This window comes from Oncorhynchus nerka, linkage group LG2 (genome assembly GCF_034236695.1).
Source record: "Oncorhynchus nerka isolate Pitt River linkage group LG2, Oner_Uvic_2.0, whole genome shotgun sequence".
Lineage (NCBI taxonomy): Eukaryota > Metazoa > Chordata > Actinopteri > Salmoniformes > Salmonidae > Oncorhynchus > Oncorhynchus nerka.
This window is the reverse complement of record NC_088397.1, coordinates 23,426,484-23,452,890: the sequence shown is the minus strand read 5'-3', so window position 1 is coordinate 23,452,890 and position 26,407 is coordinate 23,426,484. Positions and strand designations below refer to the sequence as shown.

At 44.1% G+C, this 26,407-nt stretch overlaps 1 protein-coding gene across 2 annotated transcripts; it reads left to right on the top strand.

Annotated features, from left to right (window-relative positions):
• LOC115132708 (ATP-binding cassette sub-family C member 4-like) lies at window positions 1-26,407 on the top strand. 2 transcript variants are annotated; one of them, XM_029665432.2, is made up of 30 exons: window positions 1-197; window positions 1,879-1,989; window positions 3,211-3,331; window positions 3,486-3,710; window positions 4,226-4,315; window positions 5,286-5,449; window positions 6,659-6,784; window positions 10,006-10,255; window positions 10,988-11,134; window positions 11,803-11,892; window positions 12,424-12,615; window positions 13,694-13,788; window positions 13,897-13,983; window positions 15,876-15,972; window positions 16,195-16,404; window positions 16,975-17,112; window positions 17,239-17,276; window positions 17,394-17,500; window positions 17,660-17,806; window positions 17,979-18,058; window positions 18,175-18,325; window positions 18,422-18,541; window positions 18,703-18,813; window positions 20,544-20,644; window positions 22,981-23,328; window positions 23,468-23,557; window positions 23,683-23,855; window positions 24,405-24,510; window positions 25,320-25,454; window positions 25,648-26,407. In XM_029665432.2, exons 1-30 carry the CDS (start codon window positions 124-126, stop codon window positions 25,732-25,734), a joined length of 4,011 nt encoding a protein of 1,336 aa, XP_029521292.1. In that variant the 5' UTR covers window positions 1-123; the 3' UTR covers window positions 25,735-26,407. The 2 variants fall into 2 exon arrangements, with proteins under 2 accessions (XP_029521292.1, XP_029521300.1); XM_029665440.2 differs by having other exon boundaries at window positions 2-197; window positions 10,988-11,095.

Sequence of the window (26,407 nt, the reverse complement as noted above, 5' to 3'; positions counted from 1 at the left end):
GCGTGCAACCAAGTTTACACGACAGGAAATAAAGTAACCGTTTTGAAGACTGGAGCTAGCAGACTTTGTCGCACCGCACGCGAGGAAGTTGGCCAAGCCTTTGAATAGAGCCAGCAGGGAAATATGGAACCGGTAAAAAAAGATGCGAAGACGAATCCATCGGCAACAGCTAATCTTTTCTCACAGGTATTCTTCTGGTAAGTCAGCAACCTTCGCTGCCGGGTTATTGAAATAAAGTTGAGCTAGGCTCTACAGGTAGTCGTTATAGTGTTTACTAAAAGTGGTAAGGTTATGATATTCAAAACGTATTCGATTAATTTTAGTTTGAGGGGTTAAATGATTTGCTGATTAATTAAATTAGGTATAACGTCATAATAAACACTTATAACTCAAATCACTAGTATGGTTTAACACAAAGTGCGTTTTACCCATGTAATTCGATGGTTTTCTCCACCGAGAAATCACAATTTCCGGTTGATTCATACAGTCTTGGATTAAGGATGATGCCAAATAAGATTCCAGTAATTTATGAATCAAGAATATTGTTTGCGCAAGCTAGGCTATTAATCGCCATCCCATTTGTCTCGGTAAACCTCTGCGAGAAGGGAAAGGATGGATGCCTCGTTTTGACTGAATGAGACAAGCTGTGCTTTATATTTGCATTAAAGACGCACTCCAGCAATATTTAGACATTTCCTGTTGAAAAACAATACACCAGCCCCACGTATAAATACAGTAATGTACAAATGGGTAAAACAAATGTTTTGAGCAAAATCGTTTTTTTTCGAGTGCAAATGAGCTGAAAAGGAGATTGGAGTAGGTCTTTAAAACATAATTTGCTCTTTGCTAAGGCATTTGCTGACAATTTGTACATTTTACATGCACAGTGCACACAGTTGGGTACTCAAGCATTTGCAATACATGCTTTTTACAAAGACATGCTACCAGTAGGCCTATGTCACAAATAGAGTAGATTGTCTACTGCAGTGGGGGCTTGGAGAGGTAGTGGGAGATGAAGAATAAACAACTTTTTTTTTTTTTTTTTCAATTTACTCTTGAAAGTTGTAATAGTATAATGCACAAGGTGCAATTTCGAAATTGGGTAGTGCATCAGCACTTTTCCTCTTGTCTTTGCAGACCTTAGAGCTATTTATAACTTGTCAGAAATGTCCAGGTGATGTTCACCAATTATGAAAGTAGTCATCGGGGAAAAATTGATAGCTACATATCGGGATATTATTTTTGATGTATCATTTTGACTATCCCAATATTTTTGTGCTAGTTTGCTGTACCAAATCTCCAGTATTTTTCCTTCATAGCTTGTTCCCCATCTTTTTAAATAGGGAGCCAATTCATTTCAGCACTTTTATTTCTATGACGGATCAAAACTCGTTTTCTGATAGCTCTCTTGTCCCTCTGCAGCAGACATTTGGTGAGCAATATGTTTGGAACATTGAATCCCAGTATAGAATCACAATGCATATAATATCGGCACCTAAGTATTGGGATAATATCGTAAGGTGCCTGGTAATTGCTAGCCCTAGATGAAAGGTGGGCATGGGTGAAAAGTTTAGGAAGCACTGGTCTACTGCAAGATTTCCCAAAATTGGTCCTGGGGCCTCCCTGAGTGCAAGTTTTTCCCCCCAATTTGTTCCCCACTAGCACTACACAGTGACTCAAATAACTAACTCATCAAGATTTGATTATTTGAATCAGATGTGTAGTGCTGGGGGGAAAAAACAAAACGTGCACCCGGGGGGCTCGGGACCGAGTTTGGGAACCCCTCGTCTAGTGCATGCATTGCTCTGCTCATCCTGAATGTAACACTACATGTATTGAACTCTTCATCTCTACCTCTTCTCTTCCCTTTTTCGTTAGCTGGCTAAATCCTTTGTTCCGCATTGGATACAAACGGAGGTTAGAGGAAGATGACATGTACAAAGTGCTTCCGGAGGATGGATCTGAGAGACTGGGAGAGGAACTACAGAGGTATGGCAAACATCATTCTGAACTAAGTCAGAAGTGGACTGTTGAATTGTGGTTAATTAAGGCCAAATAGAACGTAATAGCGGAAGGGTCTTCGAACCAGATGTTTATCCTCCCACTACTATACACCAAGCATATCATGACAGCCATATTCTGTTGGCTGTTTACCCTTTGATAAATAGATGGAAAGGAGTTGCTGCATTTAACATGTCATTGTTAATATTTTACAGGCTGCCTGTCCTGCCTGCTTTCAAGGACGATTATGAAATAGCTCAGTAAAAGGAAGCATGTAAATGGAATAAATGAGAAAATAATGTTGTCTAGCTTCACCTATCCAACCTGGACTCAATTTGTAGGATTTGGAATGTACATTTGTATCCCTCCATTTAGTATGATATGTTACCTTACAAATGGAATAATGGTCGTACCACATCATAGAAATTGGATGACTGAATGTATCAAGCATCTTGGAGGATGTATAGTATTATACGTCTTGCTCTAAGGCCAGGCTTCTTGTTGCGTCATTAGCATTTGTGGCTAACGTTAGCGGCTAAAGCAGCAGGTTAGGAGTATTAACTTAAATTCTCCATACCTTCAAAGTAGAGGTTAAGGGGAACAGTTAGCTAAAATGCTACAGTTGTCCCCAACGTGACTAAAACATGTAACCTTTGAGTTGCTGGACGTACCCATTCTCCCCGACCAACTACCCAACTTTTGTTTCTGTCTTAAGTAACCGGACCATTATTCCATATGCAACGTAGCGTATCATACTAAATGGAGGTACACAAATTTAACTAAAATATCCTACGTCTGTTAAATGTGGTCAGGCTGACCAATCTGTTGCCTTTATCAAAACAGGGGTGTCAAACATTGGAGGGGTCCAATCTGGCCCGCAGGTGGTTTGAATAATAAAAAACTCCTTGTTTTTGCAGGGAAAACGATCTCGATATATTTTAAAATGACAAATCAATGTAGTTACTTCAGAACTATTTAAAGGTGTTCCATGTCACTCATTTAAATGTAAAGAAATTGCTGTATCAATCCTAGATTGTCCATTTGTATCACCACATGATGCAATGCAGAATTGAACATCCAGGTACCTATAGGGACTTCTTGCGTCGTCGGTCCTCGCCTCCTTCTCAATACTCATTGGAGAGGACATGAGAAATCAAGTAATTTCAATTGCGATTCTCCCATAGTAAAAGAAAAGCCGTCTTTCCTCAGGCACTGGGACCATGAGGTGCAGAAAGCTGCTAAAGAACTCAGGCCTCCCAAACTCACCAAAGTCCTCATCAAGTGCTACTGGAAACCCTACGCAGTGCTGGGGATCTTTACTCTTATTGAGGTATGTAGAAAAAAACATGACTTGTGGAAGACTTACCGGTACCCTGTCCTGCTAGGGAATTTCAATGATATCTTAGCCATATGTTTATATATCAAGCTGTGGATTCACCTCATATCCTCTGTATTCTCTACCTCTTCTCTTGTTCCCCCAATAGGAGGTGATTAAGGTGATCCAGCCAGTGTTCTTGGGAAAGCTGATCCAGTACTTTGAGAATTACGATCCTGATAATATGGACGCACTGTATGAGGCCTTTGGCTACGCTGCTGGTGTCTGTCTGTCCACCCTGATCCTGGCTATCACGCATCACCTCTACTTCTTCCACGTCCAGAGGACCGGCATGAAGATGCGAGTAGCCATGTGTCACATGATCTACAAGAAGGTCTTTATAAGAGACATGCCTACACACCTTTTTTTCAAGGTCGTTTCTGAACTTGAGAGTCTCTCTCTCACATACTCTCACACACGTCAAACTCATTCCACAGAGGGCGCAGAGTATCTGCAGGTTTTCGCTCCACTCTTGTACTTGATGAATTAAGGTCACTAATTGGTAAGGAACTCCTCTCACCTAGGGCAGTATTTCCCAACCCTCTCCTCGGGGACCAACATACATTTCACATTATTGTTGTAGTCCTAAACTTGCACACCTGATTAAATTAGTCAAGGGGTTGATGATTGATAGAGTAATTTAATCAGGTGTGCCAGTTTAGGACTACAACAAAAATGTGAAGCGACTAGTGGTCCCTGAGGAGAGGGCTGGGAAACACTGCTCTAGGGTATGACTGCCTTTCCAAACTGACGTGTAGGTATTTTCTTTGTATTGTGACAGTGACAAATCACTTGGTGTTATTTATTGAGTTTGCAATAATTAACTTGGTAATGTCTGTGTCACCCCAGGCCCTGTGTCTCAGCAGTGCAGCGATGGGGAAAACAACCACAGGCCAAATAGTGAACCTGCTATCCAATGATGTCAACAAGTTTGATGAGGTATGAACCCTGTAATACATAAGGGTAATATATATATATATATATATTATCACTTTGCATATTGCTGACTTGGTCTAATAGCAACAGCAGAAAAAAGCTTTTGAAAATTAACCTATACTTTTGATCCACTGTGCAGATAGACCCAATCCAATATCAGCTCTGTTACTTCAACCCTGGAAGGTTGCATAAGTCGCACAAGGCTGACTGAGTTGTTACTTTGACTGGCACCATGCAGGTTAACACTTGAGTTTAATTTTGATCTGTGTGCTGACACCTGGGGTGAAAACGTAACCTATTTTGGCATCTAAAGGGATCTGTTTCTTGGTGACAGACTGAAGTATAGTACTGTACATTCTGATAAAGGTCAGTCACAGGCTTCTTCAGGCACCTGGCAGACACATTAACATTTGAGTTGTTACTCCAGTGTTTCCCAATCCTATTTCCCCAGTACCCCCTAACAGTACACATTTTTATTGTAACCCTGGACAAGCACACCTGATTCAACTGCTCAACTAATCATCAAGCCCTCAATGAGCTGAATGAGGTGTGTTTGTCCAGGGCTACAATGAAACCGTGTACTGTTTGGGGTACTCAAGGACCACGGTTGGGAAAACACTGCCCTGCTCCACCCTACTGTTTTGATGCATGTTGTGGTCAATGATTAAAAGTCAAGGAAAGATGCTGCTACATATTACTGTTTAGAACATGGCTGAATGGAACGTACACAGTCTGATTCAGTGACTAGCATCAAACTACAGTGTAGATGAAGCAGCCATGTTGAAGATGTAACACAGAGGTCTAGAACTCATGGCTTGTGGGCCACATCAGGCTTGTAAGTCACTGGTGGCCCGCGGGTGGGAATTTGAGACAACTGATGTACAACCATCTCCCAAAATCCTGTTGTCGTTTAGAAATACTCTCACCCTATGAGTTCCAACACATGATCCCCCCTCCCCCCGCTTGGTTACAGGTGACTATTTTCCTGCACTTCCTGTGGGTGGGGCCTCTCCAGGCGGCGGCCGTCCTGGGGCTGCTGTGGGTGGAGATTGGCCCATCATGCCTCGCAGGCATGGCCGTCCTCGTCATCCTCATGCCAACGCAGACCATGTTCGGAAGGCTCTTCTCCAAGTTCAGGTAACACACAATGTAGATAGGAGTTTGAGCTTAAGATTTTTCAAAATAAGCAGGGAGTTCGGTGAGTGCCTTCCTCCCTTTTCTTGCCCAATACGAAACCAAATGAACATACCAATGGCTTTGTAAACTGATCTTTGGCCTGCTTTTAGCATGGATCATGTGAGAACGTAACCCCAGCGTGGACCGTGTGAGAACGTAACCCCAGCGTGGACCGCGTGAGAACGTAACCCCAGCGTGGACCCCGTGAGAACGTAACCCCAGCGTGGACCCCGTGAGAACGTAACCCCAGCGTGGACCCCGTGAGAACGTAACCCCAGCGTGGACCCCGTGAGAACGTAACCCCAGCGTGGACCCCGTGAGAACGTAACCCCAGCGTGGACCCCGTGAGAACGTAACCCCAGCGTGGACCCCGTGAGAACGTAACCCCAGCGTGGACCCCGTGAGAACGTAACCCCAGCGTGGACCCCGTGAGAACGTAACCCTAGCGTGGACCCCGTGAGAACGTAACCCCAACCCCAGCGTGGACCCTGTGAGAACGTAACCCTAGCGTGGACCCTGTGAGAACGTAACCCCAGCGTGGACCCTGTGAGAACGTAACCCCAGCGTGGAACGTGTGAGAACGTAACCCTAGCGTGGACCCTGTGAGAACGTAACCCTGTGAGAACATAACCCTAGCGTGGACCCTGTGAGAACGTAACCCCAGCGTGGACCGTGTGAGAACGTAAACCTAGCGTGGACCCTGTGAGAACGTAACCCTAGCGTGGACCCTGTGAGAACGTAACCCTAGCGTGGACCCTGTGAGAACGTAACCCTAGCGTGGACCCTGTGAGAACGTAACCCTAGCGTGGACCCTGTGAGAACGTAACCCTAGCGTGGACCCTGTGAGGGCACATTTCGCTGTCTTGTCAATAAACCAGGTTTTTCTAAGAAATATATAGTGGTCTTTTTTCTTTCTTTTTTTTAACCTTTTTTTTTCTTGAGCAGATGGTCAGGGGGCTTGAACACAATTACAAATAATTTGTAGACTGCAAATTGACCGCAATAAGCCCAAACAGATATAATATTTAACTAAATCAGAGTAATTTCAAACCTTACATTTGTATACAATCATATGCAAGTATCTCTATGTGTGGGAGTACTAAATAAAATCACATGAAGCTGGTGTTTTTACAGTCTTAAAAATTGCTCAGAACTGTCCTTTTCTTGCAGGAGTAAAACCGCTGCCTTAACTGACAATAGGATCCGCACCATGAATGAAGTGGTGTCTGGAATCAGGATCATCAAAATGTATGCCTGGGAGAAGCCCTTCTCAGCACTGGTCAATGATGTCAGAAGGTAAAAAAAAGTATAACATTGAAGCTTTTGAACGGATCCCACTGCACAGAACAAACTCAATATTGAAATAGTGTTACATTTGTAGATATTGTTACTGCAATAATGCTTACTTAACAAGCGCTATTGTCCAAAAGCCCATTACAGATTGTGAAATGTGTTATTTCAAGAATTCTGCCATCACCCATGATTCAATTCAGCTGGTTATCCTGTTAGGATTGCTGACGTGAGTCACGGTCCCATGATGTGTTTTAACCAAATACCTTCCTCTTATTTTTCTGTGATGAGGAATCGACACCAACAACAGCTTCTTGTGATGTTGTAATGCTGTTTAAGGAAATTGTCAAACACACTAACTACATTCATGTCAGTCTCCTGAGGGTTTGTCCAGGCATTTTAGATAAGCTTATCTAGACAATGCATTGAGTCCATCTCGTACTTTGTGCCAAAGTAACACTGACACAAATGTATAAGTTATATAAACATACAGTTGTCAGTCAAATCGACTGAAATCCTAGTGATGAACCCTTTTTCATTAGGCTTGGGTGGTGTACTGGGGTATTTTGAAATACCCATGTTATGATTTTCAATACTGTCAATATATACTCGGTGGCCAATTTATTAGGTACACCCATCTAGTACCGGGTTGGACCCACCTTTTCCTCCAGAACGGTCTGAATTATTCAGAGATTAGAAACTTTGCTCAATTAGTATCAATGGACCTAACGTGAGCCAGGAAAACATTCCCCCACACCATTACAACACCGCCACCAGCCTGTACAGTTGACACCAGGCAGGATTGGGCCATGGACTCATGCTGCTTATGCCAAATCCTGACTACCGTTGGACCAGGCAATGTTTTCCACTCAATTATCAAGCGTTGGTGTTGGCGTGCCCATTGGAGCTGCATCTTGTTTTTAGCTGATAGGAGTGGAACCCCGGTGTGGTCATCTGTTGCAAGGACAGAGGAGTTTTGTGTTCCGAGATGCCGTTCTGCACACCGGTGTTGTACTGCGCCGTTCTTTGCCTGTTACCCCCTGTTAGCTTGCCTGATTCTTGCCATTCTCCTTTGCGCTCATCAACGAGCTGTTTTCGCTCACAGGACTACCACTGACTGGATGTTTTTGATTTGTCGCACCATTCTCTGTAACCTTAGTCCACTGCCGTTGCTGAGATACTGGAACCGGCCCGCCTGGCACCGACGATCATACCATGCTCGCTTTGCCCATTCTAAAGTTCAATCGAACAGTAACTGCATGTCTGTCTGCTTGCTTTATATAGCAAGTCACAGCCATGTGAATTACTGTTGGGGTGGTGTACCTAATAAACTGGACACTGAGTGTATGTATTTTTTTTGTCATCTTGTGCACTAGGTTAATAGATAAAGCAGATCTTGTTCTTCATTTTGCCTGTTGCTTATTTGTTTTTCTCATTATGAAGCCCTGCCCCAAAGCAGCTGATTGAGCCAATCATGGTATGTTTGTTTACAAAGAGCACAGAGTTAACGGAAGCTTTTGTGACGACTGTTGTCCAGTGCAAGAGAGGTGAAGTTACGCTTGAAGTTCACAACTAAATATCTTACATTTAACTATCTAAGACGTGCCAAATAAATTCTCTCCAACTCAGGGCTCCAGCTATGTAAATGGTTTGCTAGCTAAGGGGCGGCAGGGTAGCCTAGTGGTTAGAGCGTTGGACTAGTAACCGGAAGGTTGCAAGTTCAAATCCCCGAGCTGACAAGGTACAAATCTGTCGTTCTGCCCCTGAACAGGCAGTTAACCCACTGTTCCTAGGCTGTCATTGAAAATAAGAATTTGTTCTTAACTGACTTGCCTAGTTAAATAAAGGTAAAATAAAATAAAAAAAAGTGGCTAGCCTGCAAGATCAAGATTCTTGGTTACAGCAGAGACAATCAATCCCCTCCTGGATCAAGAACCCTGCTGTTGTGTGTGCAGCAAACCTTTTGACATAGTTCATGAGCTGGGGTCCTTGTAATTTGTTTATGTTGACTTGCGCTTGTTCGCAATTAGCAAGTGTCCGCTATGGGAATACGCTAGTAATTTGTTAGCATTTTTTTTTTGGACTGTTTGAAAAGAAATGGTGCCCCCTTGTGTGCATTGCCGGGAACTCCATACCCTGGTATGTTACAGTAGCAGTTTGAAAATCTGGATACCACCTGACCCTACTTTTCGTAACCACCACTATTGCCTGGTGTGGTATTGCTAGAGGGCCTCTGACACACAACCACCATGTACACTGAGTGTACAAAACATCTTTCCATTACAGACTGACCAGGTGAAAGCTATGATCCCTTATTGATGTCACTTGTTGTATTCACTTCAGTCAGTGTAGATGAATGGGAGGAGACTGGTTAATGAAGTATTCTTGAGCCAATTGAGACATGGGTTGTGTATGCATGCCATTGAGGGTGACTGGGCAAGACCAATGATTTAAGTGCCTTTGAACGGGGTATGGTGGTAGGTGCTATGCACACCGGTTTGTGTCAAGAACTGCAACGCTGCTGAGTTTCACACGGAACAGTTTCCTGTGTGTATCAAGAATGGTCCACCACTCAACGAATTGAGACTCCTCTGCGGGCAAAAGTGGGGTGCAACGCAATATTAAGAAGGTGACCTTAATGTTTTGTACACTCAGTGTATATTACGATGTCCTAAAATGGAAAACGGATCACAGAGCTGGCACAAAGCCACTGGCATGTTAACAGGTGTCGACAAGCTCTGCTTCTCCACCTCAGAGCTGTGACATGGACATGCTACTACTATCCAGTCATAAGGCTGTCTAAATCTGTCACCTGGCTGTTAGTATAAGGAGAACAAGGTGCCCATGGTTTATCCCAGTGATAAAAATACTCAATCTGAGCAATTTTATAAAGGGCTACATACGGATTCCTCGTGCAGTGGTTACTGATGTCTCTGAGTGAATCTGTGGTGCACATCAACCTCTCCCCATGCAACAGGACAACCCCTGCTCCTCTCCTTTTGAATATCCACACGTGTTTACACATACTCGCAGGGCTCAGAAAAGTGGCCAGATAAACCAACAGTCATCAAAGCCATGTTATCAGTGTGTCGTCGTCCTGGTTTTCATGTCAATCATGTAGCATCCTCAGGCATATTTATATGCAGACTTGTTTCTGTGGTCTTATATTTATTGAAATGCTTCCTGGGTTTGTTTATGTTACGGAACTCCTCTCATTCTTCCCCCAGGAAAGAGATCTCCAAGATCATGTCAAGCTCCTACCTGCGAGGCCTCAACATGGCCTCCTTCTTTGCGGCCAGTAAGATCATAGTTTTCATCACCTTCACCGTCTACGTCCTCCTGGGGAACACCATCTCAGCCAGCCGGGTGTTTGTGGCCGTGTCTTTGTACAGTGCCGTCCGCCTCACCGTCACCCTCTTCTTCCCCTCGGCCATAGAGAAACTGTCTGAGACGCGCATCAGCGTCCGCAGGATCAAGGTACAAAATACATGTGAGCTTCTGAGACTGCAACCATTTTAAGGAGTTTCAGTATTTATTTGTGGTATCATATGGTGAAGTTACTGGGAAGCACACAGCATCTGTAGTTAATCCAAGGTAGAGATGCTATGACGCATTGTCCCTCGTTAAAAAGAAACCATGTCAAATGAAGACGTAAAAGCAGCAAAGCGCTGATGTGAATCATGACATTATTTCTAGGGTGGTTTTAATCATCATCTCTGACGTATTATCTCTGTGTGAACCATACAATACCAGAGCTCTCCTGAGGTTGTGCAAGGCTCGTCTTCTGCACGTGTTGGCTTCTGACAGTGCAGGTGTCGTCTCTGCGCTCGGTTCCTTTTTAGTTAATTTTAGACGTGCTGCCCTGACAGTTGCCTGGATGCCAATGTGAAACACAAGTCCCAGCTCTGGATCTGACCTCCTAAGACTCATTATGTAATCATGTCACATTATCATGCTTTATGATCAGTGACTGTAAAATCATCATGGGACTTATCTGAGCCACAGCCAGGCTTTTCATTACTGTAGGTCATCTGATTGTTCAAAGCCAGGGACGTAACGGGCATTGCTATCAAGATCTTCAAGTTGTTAAATGTGTCATCTCGATCCAACACGATTGTAAACGAAGCCTGGGATCCATCTCGACGTGGTGGTTTTGTTAACATGAGACATGGCTGTATATCACTGGTTCTCTCTTGTTTCCACTCTCAGACTTTTCTCCTGTTGGATGAGATTGTGAAAAGCAAACATGGATTCCTCCAGGAGGAGAAGCAAGAGCCCAATGTGGAGATCCAGGACCTGATTTGCTACTGGGACACGGTGAATGTTCAACCACTGCCACCCAGACTCCTAAATACAGTTACAGTGTTGTTTACTGCTATCTCACACACCTTTATTACAGCTTGACGCTACTTGTGTGTGTATACAGTGAGCTCAACGTATTGGGACAGAGGCAATTTAGTTGTTTTGTCTCTACTCCAGCACTTTGAGCTCACTGTATACACACAGATACATACTCCAGATTTGAAATATTACTGAGGTTAAGGTGCAGACTCTCAGCTTTAATTTGACGGTATTTTCATCCATATCGGGTGAACCGTTTAGAAATTGCAGCATCTTTTTGTACATAGTCCTCCCATTTTAGGGGAGCAAAAGTATTTATAAACAAATTCACTTGTGTATTAAAGTAGTCAACCGTTTATTATTTGGTACCATATTCCTAGCACACACCGATTACATCAAGCTTGTGTTGGATGCATTTGCTGTTTGTTTAGGTTGTTTCAGATTATTTTGTGCCCAATAGAAATTAATGTTAAATGTCACTTATTGTAAATAAGAATATAATGTTTCTAAACACTTCTACATTCATGTGGCTGCTACCATGATTATGGATAGTCCTGAATGATTTGTGAATAATGATGAGTGAGAAAGTTAGATTATACCGCCAAGACATGCTAACCTCTCACTGTATTACAACTCATATAATAAAGTCTAACCTGAAATGTCCCCTCTCTCACTCTGTACAGAGTCAGGACGCCCCATCTCTCCAGAACCTGTCACTCACAGTAAAGTCAGAGCAGCTTGTCGCTGTCATTGGACCTGTGGGGGCTGGAAAGGTCAGAGGTCATGTTTCTTGGTGTGCCAGCCTATTACATCACTGTATGAGGACAGCAAGGCAACTGGAATATTTATTTGTCTACCGTGTGAATCAGAAACGGGTATTGCAGGATTTGTAAAGAGGTTTTCTCCTCTGACTGTGACAGTGCCTTTGTGTACACTGAGTGTACAAAACATTATGAATACCTGCTCTTTCCATGAGACTGACCAGGTCAATGCTATGATACCTTATTGATGTCACTTGTTAAATCCAATTTAATCAGTGTAGATGAAGGTGAGGGGACATGTTAAATAAGGATTTTTAAGCCTTGAGACATGGTGCCATTGAGGGTGAATGGGCAAGACAAAATATTTAAGTGCCTTTGAATGGGGTATGGTAGTAGGTGCCAGGCGACTGGTTTGAGTTGTCAAGAACTGCAGCGCTGTAGGGTTTTTCACGCTCAACTCAATATTGGTATGGTGTTCCTAATGTTTTGCACACTCAGTGTATGTTATCAAGCTCACCTGTTCCCCCTTCAAATTTCCCACAGTCCTCTCTGCTCAGTGCCATCCTGGGGGAGTTGCCTCACGACAAAGGGGTGTTGAAGGTCAAAGGTCAGCTGACATACGCCTCCCAGCAGCCCTGGGTGTTCCCCGGAACCATCCGCAGCAACATCCTGTTTGGCAAAGCGCTCCATCCTCAAAAATATGAGAAGGTCCTGAGAGCCTGCGCCCTCAAGAGGGTAAGACACACTGAATGGAGCTCTCATGGTATTTAACGCTGGGAGATTGCTAAATGCAAGGATTGAAGCTCCATTGAGCCCGTTAGATCTCATGAACTTTGACTGCAAAAGAGAACCAACACCTTGGGCTCTAGGTGGTACGCCTTACATCAGAGCTGTCAACACTCGTACATGAACACATACACGCTGTCCTCTCTGCCCTATTGAACACATACACGCTGTCCTCTCTGCCCTATTGAACACATACACGCTGTCCTCTCTGCCCTATTGAACACATACACGCTGTCCTCTCTGCCCTATTGAACACATACACGCTGTCCTCTCTGCCCTATTGAACACATACACGCTGTCCTCTCTGCCCTATTGAACACATACATGCTGTCCTCTGCCCTATTGAACACATACACGCTGTCCTCTCTGCCCTATTGAACACATACACGCTGTCCTCTCTGCCCTATTGAACACATACACGCTGTCCTCTCTGCCCTATTGAACACATACACGCTGTCCTCTCTGCCCTATTGAACACATACACGCTGTCCTCTGTCCTATTGAACACATACACGCTGTCCTCTATTGAACACAATGTGAGACTAGATTTAAGGTCTCACAACCACATCCCATGAAACAGACATCTGCTCTACAAACACTTCCTCTTTGATCAGAGGACTGGACTTTTAGCCACACATTCACTTGCCATGGAGAACGCTTCAAACCAATCAAATCAAATGTATTTATATAGCCCTTCTTACATCAGCTGATATCTCAAAGTGCTGTACAGAAACCCAGCCTAAAACCCCAAACAGCAAGCAATGCAGGTGTAGAAGCACGGTGGCTAGGAAAAACTCCCTAGAAAGGCCAAAACCTAGGAAGAAACCTAGAGAGGAACCACACACACAGTGATCTGTAGTGAGTGTCACGTCCCCAACCGTGCACTCTGTAACACTACCACTGTGTACAAGCTGCATTTCCTCTGTGTGGAAGATCATGTCCTGCACATAGTCATTATGGTCCTCCTGTTTGAAGGATTGTGGGTCCTATTAATTCCTGTCGTCTCTGTTGTCCCTTCTGTGTTCAGGACATGGAGCTGCTGCCAGACGGGGACCTGACAGTGATAGGGGACAGAGGAGCCACCCTCAGTGGGGGACAGAAAGCTAGAGTGAATCTGGCCCGGTAAGACCACAGCTCGACTTCAAACCAGAGTAGAAATGAGTTGAAGTACATTCTATAGATGTGATGAATATCCTCCAGTCTCTATCTGAAAGCCTTGTTGTGTCTCAGGGCTGTGTACCAGGATGCTGATATCTACCTGCTGGACGACCCTCTAAGTGCTGTGGATGCTGAGGTCGGGAGACACCTGTTTGAACAGTGAGTTAACCACAGTTTCAGCTAAACAGTTAAAAAAAATAAGAATTTATACACAACTGAATAGTGATGCAATACACTGCTAGAACTTTGCTCTCGGTACACGTCTCAACATGACTGTAAAAGAGCAAAACTATAGAAAACACAAACCGACTGGGCACACACTGGTTGAATCCAAGTTGTTTCCACGTCATTTCAATGAAATGATGTTGAACCAATGTGGAATAGATGTAGAATTGACATCTGTGCAAGCGCATCCATTTTGCACCACCGTAATCCTCACTCTCCTTGTCCTTATAAGGGGTCACGGGGATTGCCACAGGGTAGCTCACCAAGTCTAAACAAGATGTGCAACTGTAACATTGGCTAAGCAAGGACAGTACCTCCAAGGATCATGCGCAAAGCATACAGCAATGTATTCCTCTCTTACTTGTAATGCAGTGAATGAACTACTGACTTACTGAAGCATAAACTGGAATGTGTACAGTACTTCCACTATTGTTCTGGGGCGTTATGAAGCATTCTGTTCCTGCTACTGTCCCCCAGTCCTTTGTTGGTGGCTGGTGATTTATCTGGCAGGGTAGCAGAAAGCCTGGAGTGTTCTATTCCAACCTCCCTGAGGTCTCCATCAAAGCAGCCCTAGCCTCTGATCACAGCAGAGGGGCCCGGTTGGGACCAGTGAGGGTAGGAAGGCAGGAAAAGGAGTGGTGCTGCTGCCACTGTCAAGCACACAATGGCAACAGAGCCCTACTCTACCGCTTCCTGTCACATGACATGGTCCCCTGGAAAGTGTTCATAATGGAACCAGCAGGGCAGTGACGAGGGGTGGGCAGCACTTTTACTGTGCAGGGCTCACATGTATAAAAAGCTATAATGGTTAGAACAGGTTTCAATAGCATTGTAAGTGTAAATCTGTGTTTTTGGTGTGGATGCTGTCACAGACCTGCCAAGATGCACACATTTTACCTACCAACTATGCAATTCTGTCCATGTATGAAATTGAGTTAAAAGTATGCAGAAATGAATGGGGCCTGAATTGATTTTAATAAATACATCCACTGAGTAAATGATCCCGATTTGAGCTGCAACACACAGACATGTATGGAGTTTGTGTCAACAGTGATTTAATACACCATTATTCGACATAGCTACCCTGCGTCTGCCCCTCCTGTTTGATGTGATGCTGAGTTTGCCGACTGTCGGCTGTACGTACACATGGACAAATCCCTTTTCGGCTCTGTGTGTTGTGGAAAGGTAAACTCATTGTTTCAAGCTAACGTTAGCAAACATAAGCTGGACATTCAGTGGGCTCTAAAGTGTCAGCAGTTCACTCGCATTTGCTAGTGAAAGGAATGAAATGCAAATACTAAAAATAACTGGTCTCATTTGGGTGAGTGTGATATACATTTAATACTGCTTCCCATTAGTTGTATTTTCCACGTAACATTACGAGGATCACGCAACCTGATAGGCTGTAATGATCAAACATCAATAAAAACATCTTGGCATTAAATTGAGTGGGGAGTTTAGAAGACTGCGCGATGAAGAATGAGTGAGTGTCTGGTATTAGCTATAGAGGAAATGCTTCTAAAATGCCTTTGCACTAGATTTGAGATTTTATCAATTTCGAAAATCTGAAATTATGTATGCGCTGCAAAGAAATCCAATAGGCACCTGTAGCCTACTTAAGCTTTGTGTAGCCAGTTTGATCTGTGTCGATGCGATCATATTTTTTCAAAATGATTTTGCTTTTGTTATTTAGGAACCATGTCTAAAAAGCAAATACTTGTGAGCTGGCCCTAGTGATTGTCACCTCTCAAACAGGGCCAATCTCCAATTTGCCGGCGCGCATCTGGTAGTCTAAAAAGTCTCTGTCTATTTCCATGTGTGTCCAGGTGTATCTGTGGTATTCTGAAGAATAAGCCCCGCATCCTGGTCACCCACCAGTTGCAGTACCTCCAAGCAGCCAACCAGATCCTCGTCCTCAAGGAGGTGTGTTCAACATTCCACACACACTTTAAGACTACATAGGAGCACATATGCACTACCCTGTGCTTAAGTTAATGCAGGACCCGCACTGCAAGCGGGTGTGGTTGGTTACCATGGGTTACTGTAAACGCACGTAGGAACATCTGTATAAATGCAGACCGACTTAAACATTACATACAAACTCCAGATGTTTGATGGGGTGTGACTTTCGTGTGTCTGTTTCAGGGTCACATGGTGGCAAGGGGGACGTACAGCGAACTCCAGCGCTCTGGGGTCGACTTCACCTCCCTCCTGAAGAGGGAAGAGGAGGGGCCACAAGCCCCAGGGGTGGAGACTGAAAGCCGCTCGCCATGCAGCCGCACCCTCTCGCAGAATTCCGTGGTCTCCCACACCTCCTCCATACGCTCTGTTAAAGATGGAACTGAACAGCTTCCGGTGGGTCCCGCCCACTTCCAGTCCTTTGATACTGTCACTAGGAGCATTTTCACTCTGCCCCTGATATTTTGTAGCAAAGCAGTGAGTGAATAAAAAGTTCCCCGTGCTTGCTCTTTTTGTCCACAAGGCAGTGCGTACAAACTTTTAGTAGAAGTCTTTTAGTAGAACAGCATTGACCTGATTTTGACGACCTTTGGGTGAATGATGCCTTGCCATAGAAATCCGGCATTTACACAATTACACTTATTTGGCCCAAGGGGGGGGGGGTGTTTACTGTTGCCTTGTAATTTTAGTAGAAGCTATGCAAGCCACAGCAAAGTACATGTTGTACTTTCCTTAAAAAAAACTACTTTCATTTGGATCTTGTTGACATGCTCAGATTCCCCAACACAGGGGTTGTGTAAATTCTCAACTTCCCTCGTGCTTAAACTATGTAGAGGTTCATCTCCTACACAGAGTGCACAGAATGACTCACTAGACATGATATCTGTGCAACGTAATGTTATTTTATTTGCAGTGGCTTTAATGAATAACCCCCACTAAATCATATTGTGTTTGTGTATAATGCAGGCAGAGCCTGTCCAGACAGTAGTCGAGGAGAGCCGCTCGGATGGGACCATCGGCGTCGGCCTCTATGTCAAGTACCTGAAGGCAGGCGCCAACATCCTGGTGTTGATAGGAGTTTTATTACTCCAGTTCCTAGCTCAGGTAATGACATCATAACCCCAGTACAACTACATGGTCAAAAGCAGCGCTAGTAGTGTGGAAGAAACTCAATCTGATGACGACTTCATTAAATGATATAGGTCTACTAACATATGTTTTTGTGTGCAGGCAGCATATATTCTGCAGGACTGGTGGTTGGCATATTGGTAAGACGTTTTAATTTCACTGTTCATTTTCAGTCATGCAACTGTCATGATACCCTTTTAACATGCCGTGTTGGGACTGGCTCTGTGCTTTACCTCTGTCTCCTCTGTGATTGACAGGGCAGGAGAGCAGGAGAAGCTCAACGTTAACGGCACTGTGACCATCCAAAATGGTGTCAACGTCACTGAACAGCTGAACCTGGATTTCTACCTCGGCATTTACGCAGGTGAGACACAGTGGAAACCCTACTCGGGAGTTGTTTTGATACTCCTAGAATAGTGTCATGCAGGCTCTTTCATCCTCCATAACCTTTGTGCGTCTGTCTGTGTTACAAAATGTGTGCTTCAGAATGTAACATTCTAAAATGGGAAATCTGTGTTTTCAGGTTTGACTGGAGCAACTCTCATCTTTGGCTTTGCCAGGAGTCTGGTGATGTTCAATGTGCTGGTGAAAGCTGCTCAGTCTCTGCACAACCGCATGTTCAACTCTATCCTCCGGACACCTGTACGCTTCTTTGACGTCAACCCAATTGGTGAGCCATAAGCCAATGCGCAAACTGGAACACATAGGGAAAGCAATTTTCTTTTGCCACAGTTTCTGTGTTGAGAGACTCTACATTGTTTGCTTAAGGTCAAACATTAATACATCTGTAGACAAAGAAAGAAGTCTTTAAATTCCTGGTCTTGTCTTCTGTTGTGCCCCAGGAAGAGTCCTCAACCGCTTCTCTAAGGACATTGGCCAACTGGACGCGGCCTTACCTTGGACCTTTGTGGACTTCATTCAGGTGAGCCACGACACATTTTGGCCGGTCATTTTCACAAAGTATTATTTACTATTCGATCACCAGTTAACCTGTTCCCTCTCCTCTGGTTATTTCTTTGGGCCTGTTTTCCTGAGTAGATATTCCTGCAGATCATCGGTGTGGTCGCTGTAGCGGCCTCCGTCATCCCCTGGATCCTCATCCCATTGGTTCCTCTTATCATCGTCTTTCTGTTCCTGAGACGCTACTTCCTGCAGACGTCACGAGATGTCAAGCGCCTGGAATCCACCAGTGAGTGCCAATGGCCTTTTTTGCTTAATAGTGTGTGTGTGTGTGTGTGTGTGTGTGCACATGGACAGTAATCAGTAACCGTGTGTCTCTCTGCAGCTCGGAGTCCAGTCTTTTCCCACCTGTCCTCGTCCCTCCAAGGTCTGTGGACGATTCGAGCCTTCAGAGCTGAGGAGAGATTCCAGAACACCTTTGACGCTCATCAGGATCTGCACTCAGGTGGTTGTCCTTTCAATGTCGCCTTACTTCCGTTTTGTTTGTCTCCAATGGGTCTAAGTACATTGATGGAGAATGATATTTTATAACATGTATACATTCTACCCAGTCTCCGCTCTGTGCGGTCCGTTCTATAGGAATATAACTGAATCAGTGTCTCTCAGAATCCTGGTTCCTGTTCCTGGTCACCTCTCGCTGGTTCGCCGTCCGCCTGGATGGCATGTGCGCCGTTTTCGTCACCATCACCGCCTTCGGCTGCCTTCTGCTCCGAGACCGTAAGGGACAACGGCACACAGAGCCAACACAATTACAGAGTACAGTCGTGGCCAAAAGTTTTGAGAATGAGACAAATATTAATTTCCACAAAGTTTGCTGCTTTCAGTGTCTTTAGATATTTTTGTCAGATGTTACTATGGAATGCTGAAGTATAATTACAAGCATTTCATAAGTGTCAAAGGCTTTTATTGACAATTACATAAAGTTGATGCAAAGAGTCAATATTTGCAGTGTTGACCCTTCTTTTTCAAGACCTCTGCAATCCGCCCTGGCATGCTGTCAATTAACTTCTGGTCCACATCCTGACTGATGGCAGCCCATTCTTGCATAATCAATGCTTGGAGTTTGTCCGAATTTGTGAGGTTTTGTTTGTCCACTCGCCTCTTGAGAATTGACCACAAGTTCTCAATGGGATTAAGGTCTGGGGAGTTTCCTGGCCATGGACCCAAAATATCAATGTTTTGTTCCCCGAGCCACTTAGTTATCACTTTTGCCTTATGGCAAGGAGCGCCATCATGCTGGAAAAGGCATTGTTCGTCACCAAACTGTTCCGGGATGGTTGGGAGAAGTTGCACTCGGAGGATGTGTTGGTACCATTCTTTATTCATGGCTCTGTTCTTAGGCAAAATTGTGAGTGAGCCCACTCCCTTGGCTGAGAAGCAACCCCACACATGAATGGTCTCAGGATGCTTTACTGTTGGCATGACACAGGACTGATGGTTGCGCTCACCTTGTCTTCTCCGGACAAGCTTTTTTCCGGATGCCCCAAACAATCGGAAAGGGGATTCATTAGAGAAAATGACTTGACCCCAGGCCGGCAGTCCAATCCCTGTACCTTTTGCAGAATATCAGTCTGTCCCTATGTTTTTCCTGGAGAGAAGAGGCTTCTTTGCTGCCCTTCTTGACACCAGGCCATCCTCCAAAAGTCTTTGCCTCACTGTCCGTGCAGATGCACTCACACCTGCCTGCTGCCACTCCTGAGCAAGCTCTGTACTGGTGGTGCCCCGATCCCGCAGCTGAATCAACTTTAGGACGCGGCCCTTGCGCTAGCTGGACTTTCTTGGGTGCCCTGAAGCCTTCTGCACAACAATTGAACCTCTCTCCTTGAAGATCTTGATGATCTGATAAATGGTTGATTTCGGTGCAATCTTACTGGCAGCAATATCCTTGCCTGTGAAGCCCGTTTTGTGCAAAGCAATGATGACAGCACGCGTTTCCTTGCAGGTAACCATGGTTGACAGAGGAAGAACAATGATTCCAAGCACCACCCTCCTTTTGAAGCTTCCAGTCTGTTATTCGAACTCGATCAGCATGACCAAGTGATCTCCAGCCTTGTCCTCGTCAACTCTCACACCTGTGTTAATGAGAGAATCACTGACATGTCAGCTGGTCCTTTTGTGGCAGGGCTGAAATGCAGTCAATTTTTTTGGGGGGGGGATTCAGTTCATTTGCATGTCAAAGAGGGGAGTTTGCAATTCATTTCAATTCATCTGATCACTCTTCATAACATTCTGGAGTATATGCAAATTGCCATCATACAAACTGAGACAGAAGACTTTGTGAAAATGTATATTTGTCATTCTCAAAACTTTTGGCCAAGACTGTATATTTGGGCTGAAGGAGGTTATGAAAACTGCAGCTTGTTGCCAGACCAGACCTAGAATAGCAATGATTGATTGAGCATTGGGTCTAACCAGTGTCCTGTTTGTTTCTCGTCTGGCCTTGTTAGAGGTGGAGGCTGGATCTGTAGGCCTGGCGTTGTCCTACGCTGTGACTCTCATGGGGATGTTCCAGTGGGGGGTACGGCAGAGTGCTGAGGTGGAGAACATGGTGAGACAACCAGATATGTAGAGGAACACCTGTATTTACAATCAACCCCTTCTTCAGAGATGCTACATGCTTTACAAACCCACCAGACAACTTAGTCTGGAAGTATGTTGATTGAAATGTGTAACCCAGTTCTCAGAACTATTAGTGGTCACTCTGAAACTGCCTCCTGGTCTATTTGGCCTTTCATCTTGTTCATGCTGGTTTTCATGCCAGTGTTGTCTTTGGCTATGCCGGATTAAGTGATATGACATGCTATTCTATAAAATCCTTTCTCTGTAATTAATATTACCTGATTGAGTGAATTATGTAAATGTAATTAACTAGAAAGTCAGGGCACCACAAAATAATATTTATAGAGCAGTTATCTTCCGAATAAACTCTTAAAGACCTAGTAATATTTTACATAAATAGCAGTCAATATTAATCGTCACCTTATTTCAGTCTCATCTGAAAGTTGTAAATCTTCACGAACCCTGGCTAAACAAGTTGAATCAGCAATACAAAATTGGGTTAATTTATTTATTTACTAAATACCTAACTAATCACACATAATTACATATACACAGAATGAATCATACCTTGATTACAAATTATATCATAAAGGAAAACGTCCCTGGTGGACGGAACAGATATGACAGCTGGTTACACAAAGAAAAGGGGGATTGGGTTTGAGTGAAAGAGCGGGAAGACTTGAGGAACAAAAGGAGAAGCCATGCTATCGTAAATACAGTATCTTATGCATTCTAAATTACCACCCATTTGGAAAAGGAAAATGCAGTAAATATTTACTCTGAGCTGCACTTCGGTAGGTTGGTGGTTGATGGAAGGTCGTGTTGCCCAACAGTCCTTTGTCCTTTGAAGAATGTCTCTGCTGGTAAATTGGATACGTTGTAGTAATGTCGTTGTGTGGTAGACGGGATACTCTGTCTGTTCTTTCCTAGCCCACGTTTGCAGCTGCTGTTGCTAAACTCAACGGCTAGGAGGTCTCACTTCTGTAGTGAATAAGAGTTCATACCATTCACAACCAGCTCACGCTGAGGTTGGCTTTGTTCTGTAGTTATTATCTGAACCATTCTGACATCGGATCGTCATCCTAATGTACCCGGAAAAGCTGACATGTTAGTTCTTTTAACGTATGGACCGTCGTCCTCACATCCTCGGAACAGGAGGTTACATTTTCTTCAAGGCTTTATATAGTGGAGAGAGAAGGGTGTGGTTTTATAACACATGTCTCTTCACAGGGGTGGGCCACTGTTGAGCAGAGCCCTAACCTTATGAAAACCCAAATCTCTCATTTGGAAGCTAAAATTACATTTGATCTTTTCACCAATAATTTTATATTCAAACATTTAAATTGCACAACAATTCCATGTGAATCTGATAACTCTAATGTGTAGAGTTTGTCATACTATCATTGATGAGAATGTCTCAGATGACATCGTATTCATTAAGTACCAACCCATATGTTCAACTGGTCGGATTACCAAAATATGGTTCATTTCCCCCCACCTTCTGATGTTCCCAGAATCTTTATGTTAACCAAGGGATTTTCAAATGTCACACCAGTAGGGTAGAGAGAGTGGGAAAGGGGGGGGGAGAGGTATATATGACCGTCATAAACCTACCCCCAGGCCAACGTCATGACACCAGGATGGAATGTTCGTCCATAACATCTTTCAAGAATCCAGCCTGAGGGTTTTCTGAAGCTTCTTAATGCAGCTCTCTATAGTGCTTTTAGTTTCAAGTTTAAATGTACTGCACAAGTACAGTGTGACATGCCTTTTATTGCCAGCTCTAAACCCAACAATGCAGTACTAAAAATAACAGAACAAAATCACATGAGAAATAGAAGTAAGAACAGCATGTGAAGTGAGTAAGCTATATTTGGGGTCAGTCAGTTCCAGTACCATATTTACAATGGGCAGGGATACTGGAGTGATAGGGGTGGGGTAACTAGGCATCAGAATGTATGATAAACAGAGGAGCAGCCGTTAATATGATTGTGTGTGCAAGAGTCCTGTGAGTGAGCATAGAGACAAAATGAAATACAAGGGTCAACTCTGATAGTTTGTGTAGCCGTTTTGTTAGCTATTTAGCAGTCTTATGGCTTGGGGATAGAAGCTGTTCAGGAGCCTGTTTGTGTCGGACTTGATGCACTGGTACCACTTACTGTGCGGAAGCAGAGAGGACAGTCTATGGCTTGGGTTGCTGGAATCTGGGCCTTCCTTCCTGGATGGCAGTGAGCTCGCCCCCAATGATGTACTGGGCTGCTTAGACGCCATGCTAGTACAAAAGCCAGGGCTGTTTGACTGACATGGTTTATTCACCGTCCTCAGATGACGTCAGTGGAGAGGGTGGTGGAGTACACAGAGCTGGAGAGTGAAGCACCCTGGGAAACCCAGAAGCGTCCTCCTCCTGAGTGGCCGAGCCAAGGCCTCATCACCTTTGACCGAGTCAGCTTCTCCTACAGCTCAGACGGACCTGTGGTCCTGAAGGACATGAAGGCCATGTTCAGGCCCAAAGAGAAGGTTGGCATCGTGGGCAGGACGGGTGCGGGGAAAAGCTCCCTGGTATCGGCGCTCTTCCGCCTGGCAGAGCCAGAGGGCAGGATCTACATTGACGGAGTTCTGACCTCCGAGATCGGCCTCCATGACCTGCGCCAGAAGATGTCCATCATACCTCAGGTAGCTACTGTTGGTGGGTCTTCTGTGGCTGCTCTGTCTCTTAGTCCTTCTGAATGTAGTAAAGGAAAGGCTCCTAGTTCAGATATGGCTCTGTTAGAGCTTATTACATTTTTTTGTTTGTGGCCCCTCTGTTCTGCAGGACCCAGTGCTTTTCACCGGCACCATGAGGAAGAACCTGGACCCTTTCAGCCAGCACACAGACGAGGACCTGTGGAACGCTCTCCAAGAGGTACTGCTCCTCAGACTCTTATTGATACAGTAACGGGACATACTCTCACGTATTGACATACAGGTTAATGTGTGTTTTTGGTGGCATTGATCAGGCTCTTACTCCAGTAACTGTTTCCTCTCCAGGTCCAGTTGAAGTCTGTGGTGGAGGAGCTGCCCAATAAGATGGAGACGGTTCTGGCCGAGTCGGGCTCCAACTTCAGTGTGGGTCAGAGGCAGCTGGTCTGTCTGGCCCGGGCCATCCTGAGGAAGAACCGCATCCTCATCATAGACGAGGCCACAGCCAACGTGGACCCCAGGTACAGAGCTGCCACTCTCATACACACGTGTTGCCATGGAGGACCTCCTGTCTGTCCTTTCGAGCTGAGCAGCTTAGGCAGCTGATATGCTGCATTCATAACCAAGTGGGAAGGTGGTATTTACCACTTATGACTGGGAAAAACCACTTGAAGGCCCCTCCAACTAGTAATTACTAGTGGGGAAACTCATCTATCATCCCTGAGTTTTGACTTTTCTCACATGCTGACTTCACCTACTAAGAAAATTCTCGATAACATTTGACAGTAAAACCATACTTAAAAAAAATAAAAAAATAAATGTACTTATGGTTTTCCAACACTTGTTCACAGGTATGATAGCTGTAATTTTAGTTTGATGCAGCCTCTTGTCAATTCTGGGATCGTCTTTTCTCAATTAGTTGAAAGCATCCAACTGGTAATTACCACCTTCCCACTTGGTTATGAATGCAACATAAGACTGGGAGGCATCTAGTAGTAGAGGAAAGTGTGTGTGTGTGTTTCTTCCTCCCAGCTGAGTGTGTCCTCCCTGTCTGTGTCCTGGCTCTGTAGAACAGACGAGTTGATCCAGAAGACGATACGAGACAAGTTCAGGGAGTGCACCGTTCTCACCATCGCCCACCGCCTCAACACCATTATAGACAGCGACCGCATTCTGGTGAGAGCTCTCCAGTTACCCAGTTGGGTGATCATTGTGTATCTGTCTACTCTAGAGTATTATTTTATATATATATATATACACTATTCAAAAGTTTGGGGTCACTTAAAAATGTCCTTGTTTTTAAAATAACATCATTGTTAATGTTGTAAATAGAGGTCGGCCGATTATGATTTTTCAACGCCGATACTGATTATTGGAGGACCCAAAAAAGGCGATGTCGATTTTTTTTGTAGATTTTTTGTTGTAATAATGACAATTACAACAATACTGAATGAACACTTATTTTAACTTAATATAAAACATCAATAAATCAATTTAGCCTCAAATAAATAATGAAACATGTTCAATTTGGTTTAAATAATGCAAAAACAAAGTGTTGGAGAAGTAATATGTGCCATGTAAAATATGTGCCATGTAAAACAGCTACCGTTTAAGTTCCTTGCTCAGAACATGAGAACATGTGAAAGTTGGTGGTTCCTTTTAACATGAGACTTCAATATACCAAGGTAAGAGGTTTTTAGGTTGTAGTTAATATAGTATTTATAGGACTATTTCTCTCTATACCATTTGTATTTCATATACCTTTGACTATTGGATGTTCTTATAGTCATTTAGAACCGTAACAATGTCTACACTGTATTTCTGATTAATTTGATGGACCACAAAATGTGCTTTTCTTTCAAGAACATTTCTAAGTGACCCCAAACGTGTGTCCAAGGGCTTGTCGGGTCCTTTTTGTATCCCTAATGATAGACATTTACATTTAAGTCCATAGATTACTTACTATAACTTCATTCTGTTCCCAGGTTCTAGATGCGGGTCAGATCCACGAATACGACGAGCCCTACACCCTACTTCAGAACCACGACGGTATCTTCTTTAAGATGGTCCAGCAGACTGGCAGGCAGGAGGCTGTTGCCCTCCTGCAGTCAGCTAAACAGGTAAGTAGCACACTGACTCAACAGAGCATGTCCACTTCACTCTCCCACTGTTCTCTGGCAGTGAAATAGCTTACTGCTCAAAGTGACATGCTACCACACAGATGTGTGGGAGTAGTGTTCTTGTGCGTCCACCACATACCTCTGGCTTTTCGGGTTGGCGTACACTAACATTGGTTGTCTCATCTTGATTCAGGCATACAACAGCCGGAGTCGTCCCAGTACGACCAACGGAGGGGTCGGAGCGGACGGCAACTTGGTCATCTTTGAGACGGCCCTGTAACAGCCTGGAGGAGGCTTTGGCTATTGTTTAAAGCCTGGAGTACTGCTCCTCAGAGTTGGCTGGCACTGCAGTCCCATGGCATTTTCCAGTCTACAGAGATCAACAGTGCCTTATCACCCTGCAAAAACTCCATGTCGGAAACTCCATTTGGACAGGAAGCTGCAAAGAGGTGGAACGGTTTGGTCGAGTGTGTCATAGGCGGAGTTGAGTCAAATCCACTTATGCAGTTGTAGGGATTTTTCCCCAAGCTAAGAAAGTTGGGATGGGGTACGTGGTGGGGAAACACTAAATGTTAACCGTCCCTTATTTATTTCGCTTTTTTATTTATCAAACAAACATGCAGTAACCAATCGATTTTAAAGGAATAACCATCGAGACCCATGACAATTGATTGTATAATCGTGACTTGACTGATAAATATTTTTGCCAGACTTGCGTCCACAATTTACAATGGCCAAAATATGAGAACTCTTTCCTTAGATTCATTTACGTGGCCTATGTCTGTTTATATAACCAATGTAATGTAGTTTAGTGCCTTCATATTTTTGCAGCAGTTTTAGATGAATCATCTTTGTATAATTCATATTTATTAATGTAATGTGTATTCCATGTAAAAACAGAAGTTATTTAGCTATACCAAATCAATCTCATGTAAAATGTAACACTTTATGTA

Excerpts from the sequence above, each read along its gene's own strand:
- LOC115132708 (XM_029665432.2), top strand. The coding sequence starts at position 124 with ATGGAACCGGTAAAAAAAGATGCGAAGACGAATCCATCGGCAACAGCT. Across the intron at positions 11,893-12,423 it reads GACCTGTGGGGGCTGGAAAG|TCCTCTCTGCTCAGTGCCAT; the intron begins GTCAGAGGTCAT and ends AATTTCCCACAG. Across the intron at positions 23,558-23,682 it reads TGTGGAACGCTCTCCAAGAG|GTCCAGTTGAAGTCTGTGGT; the intron begins GTACTGCTCCTC and ends TTTCCTCTCCAG.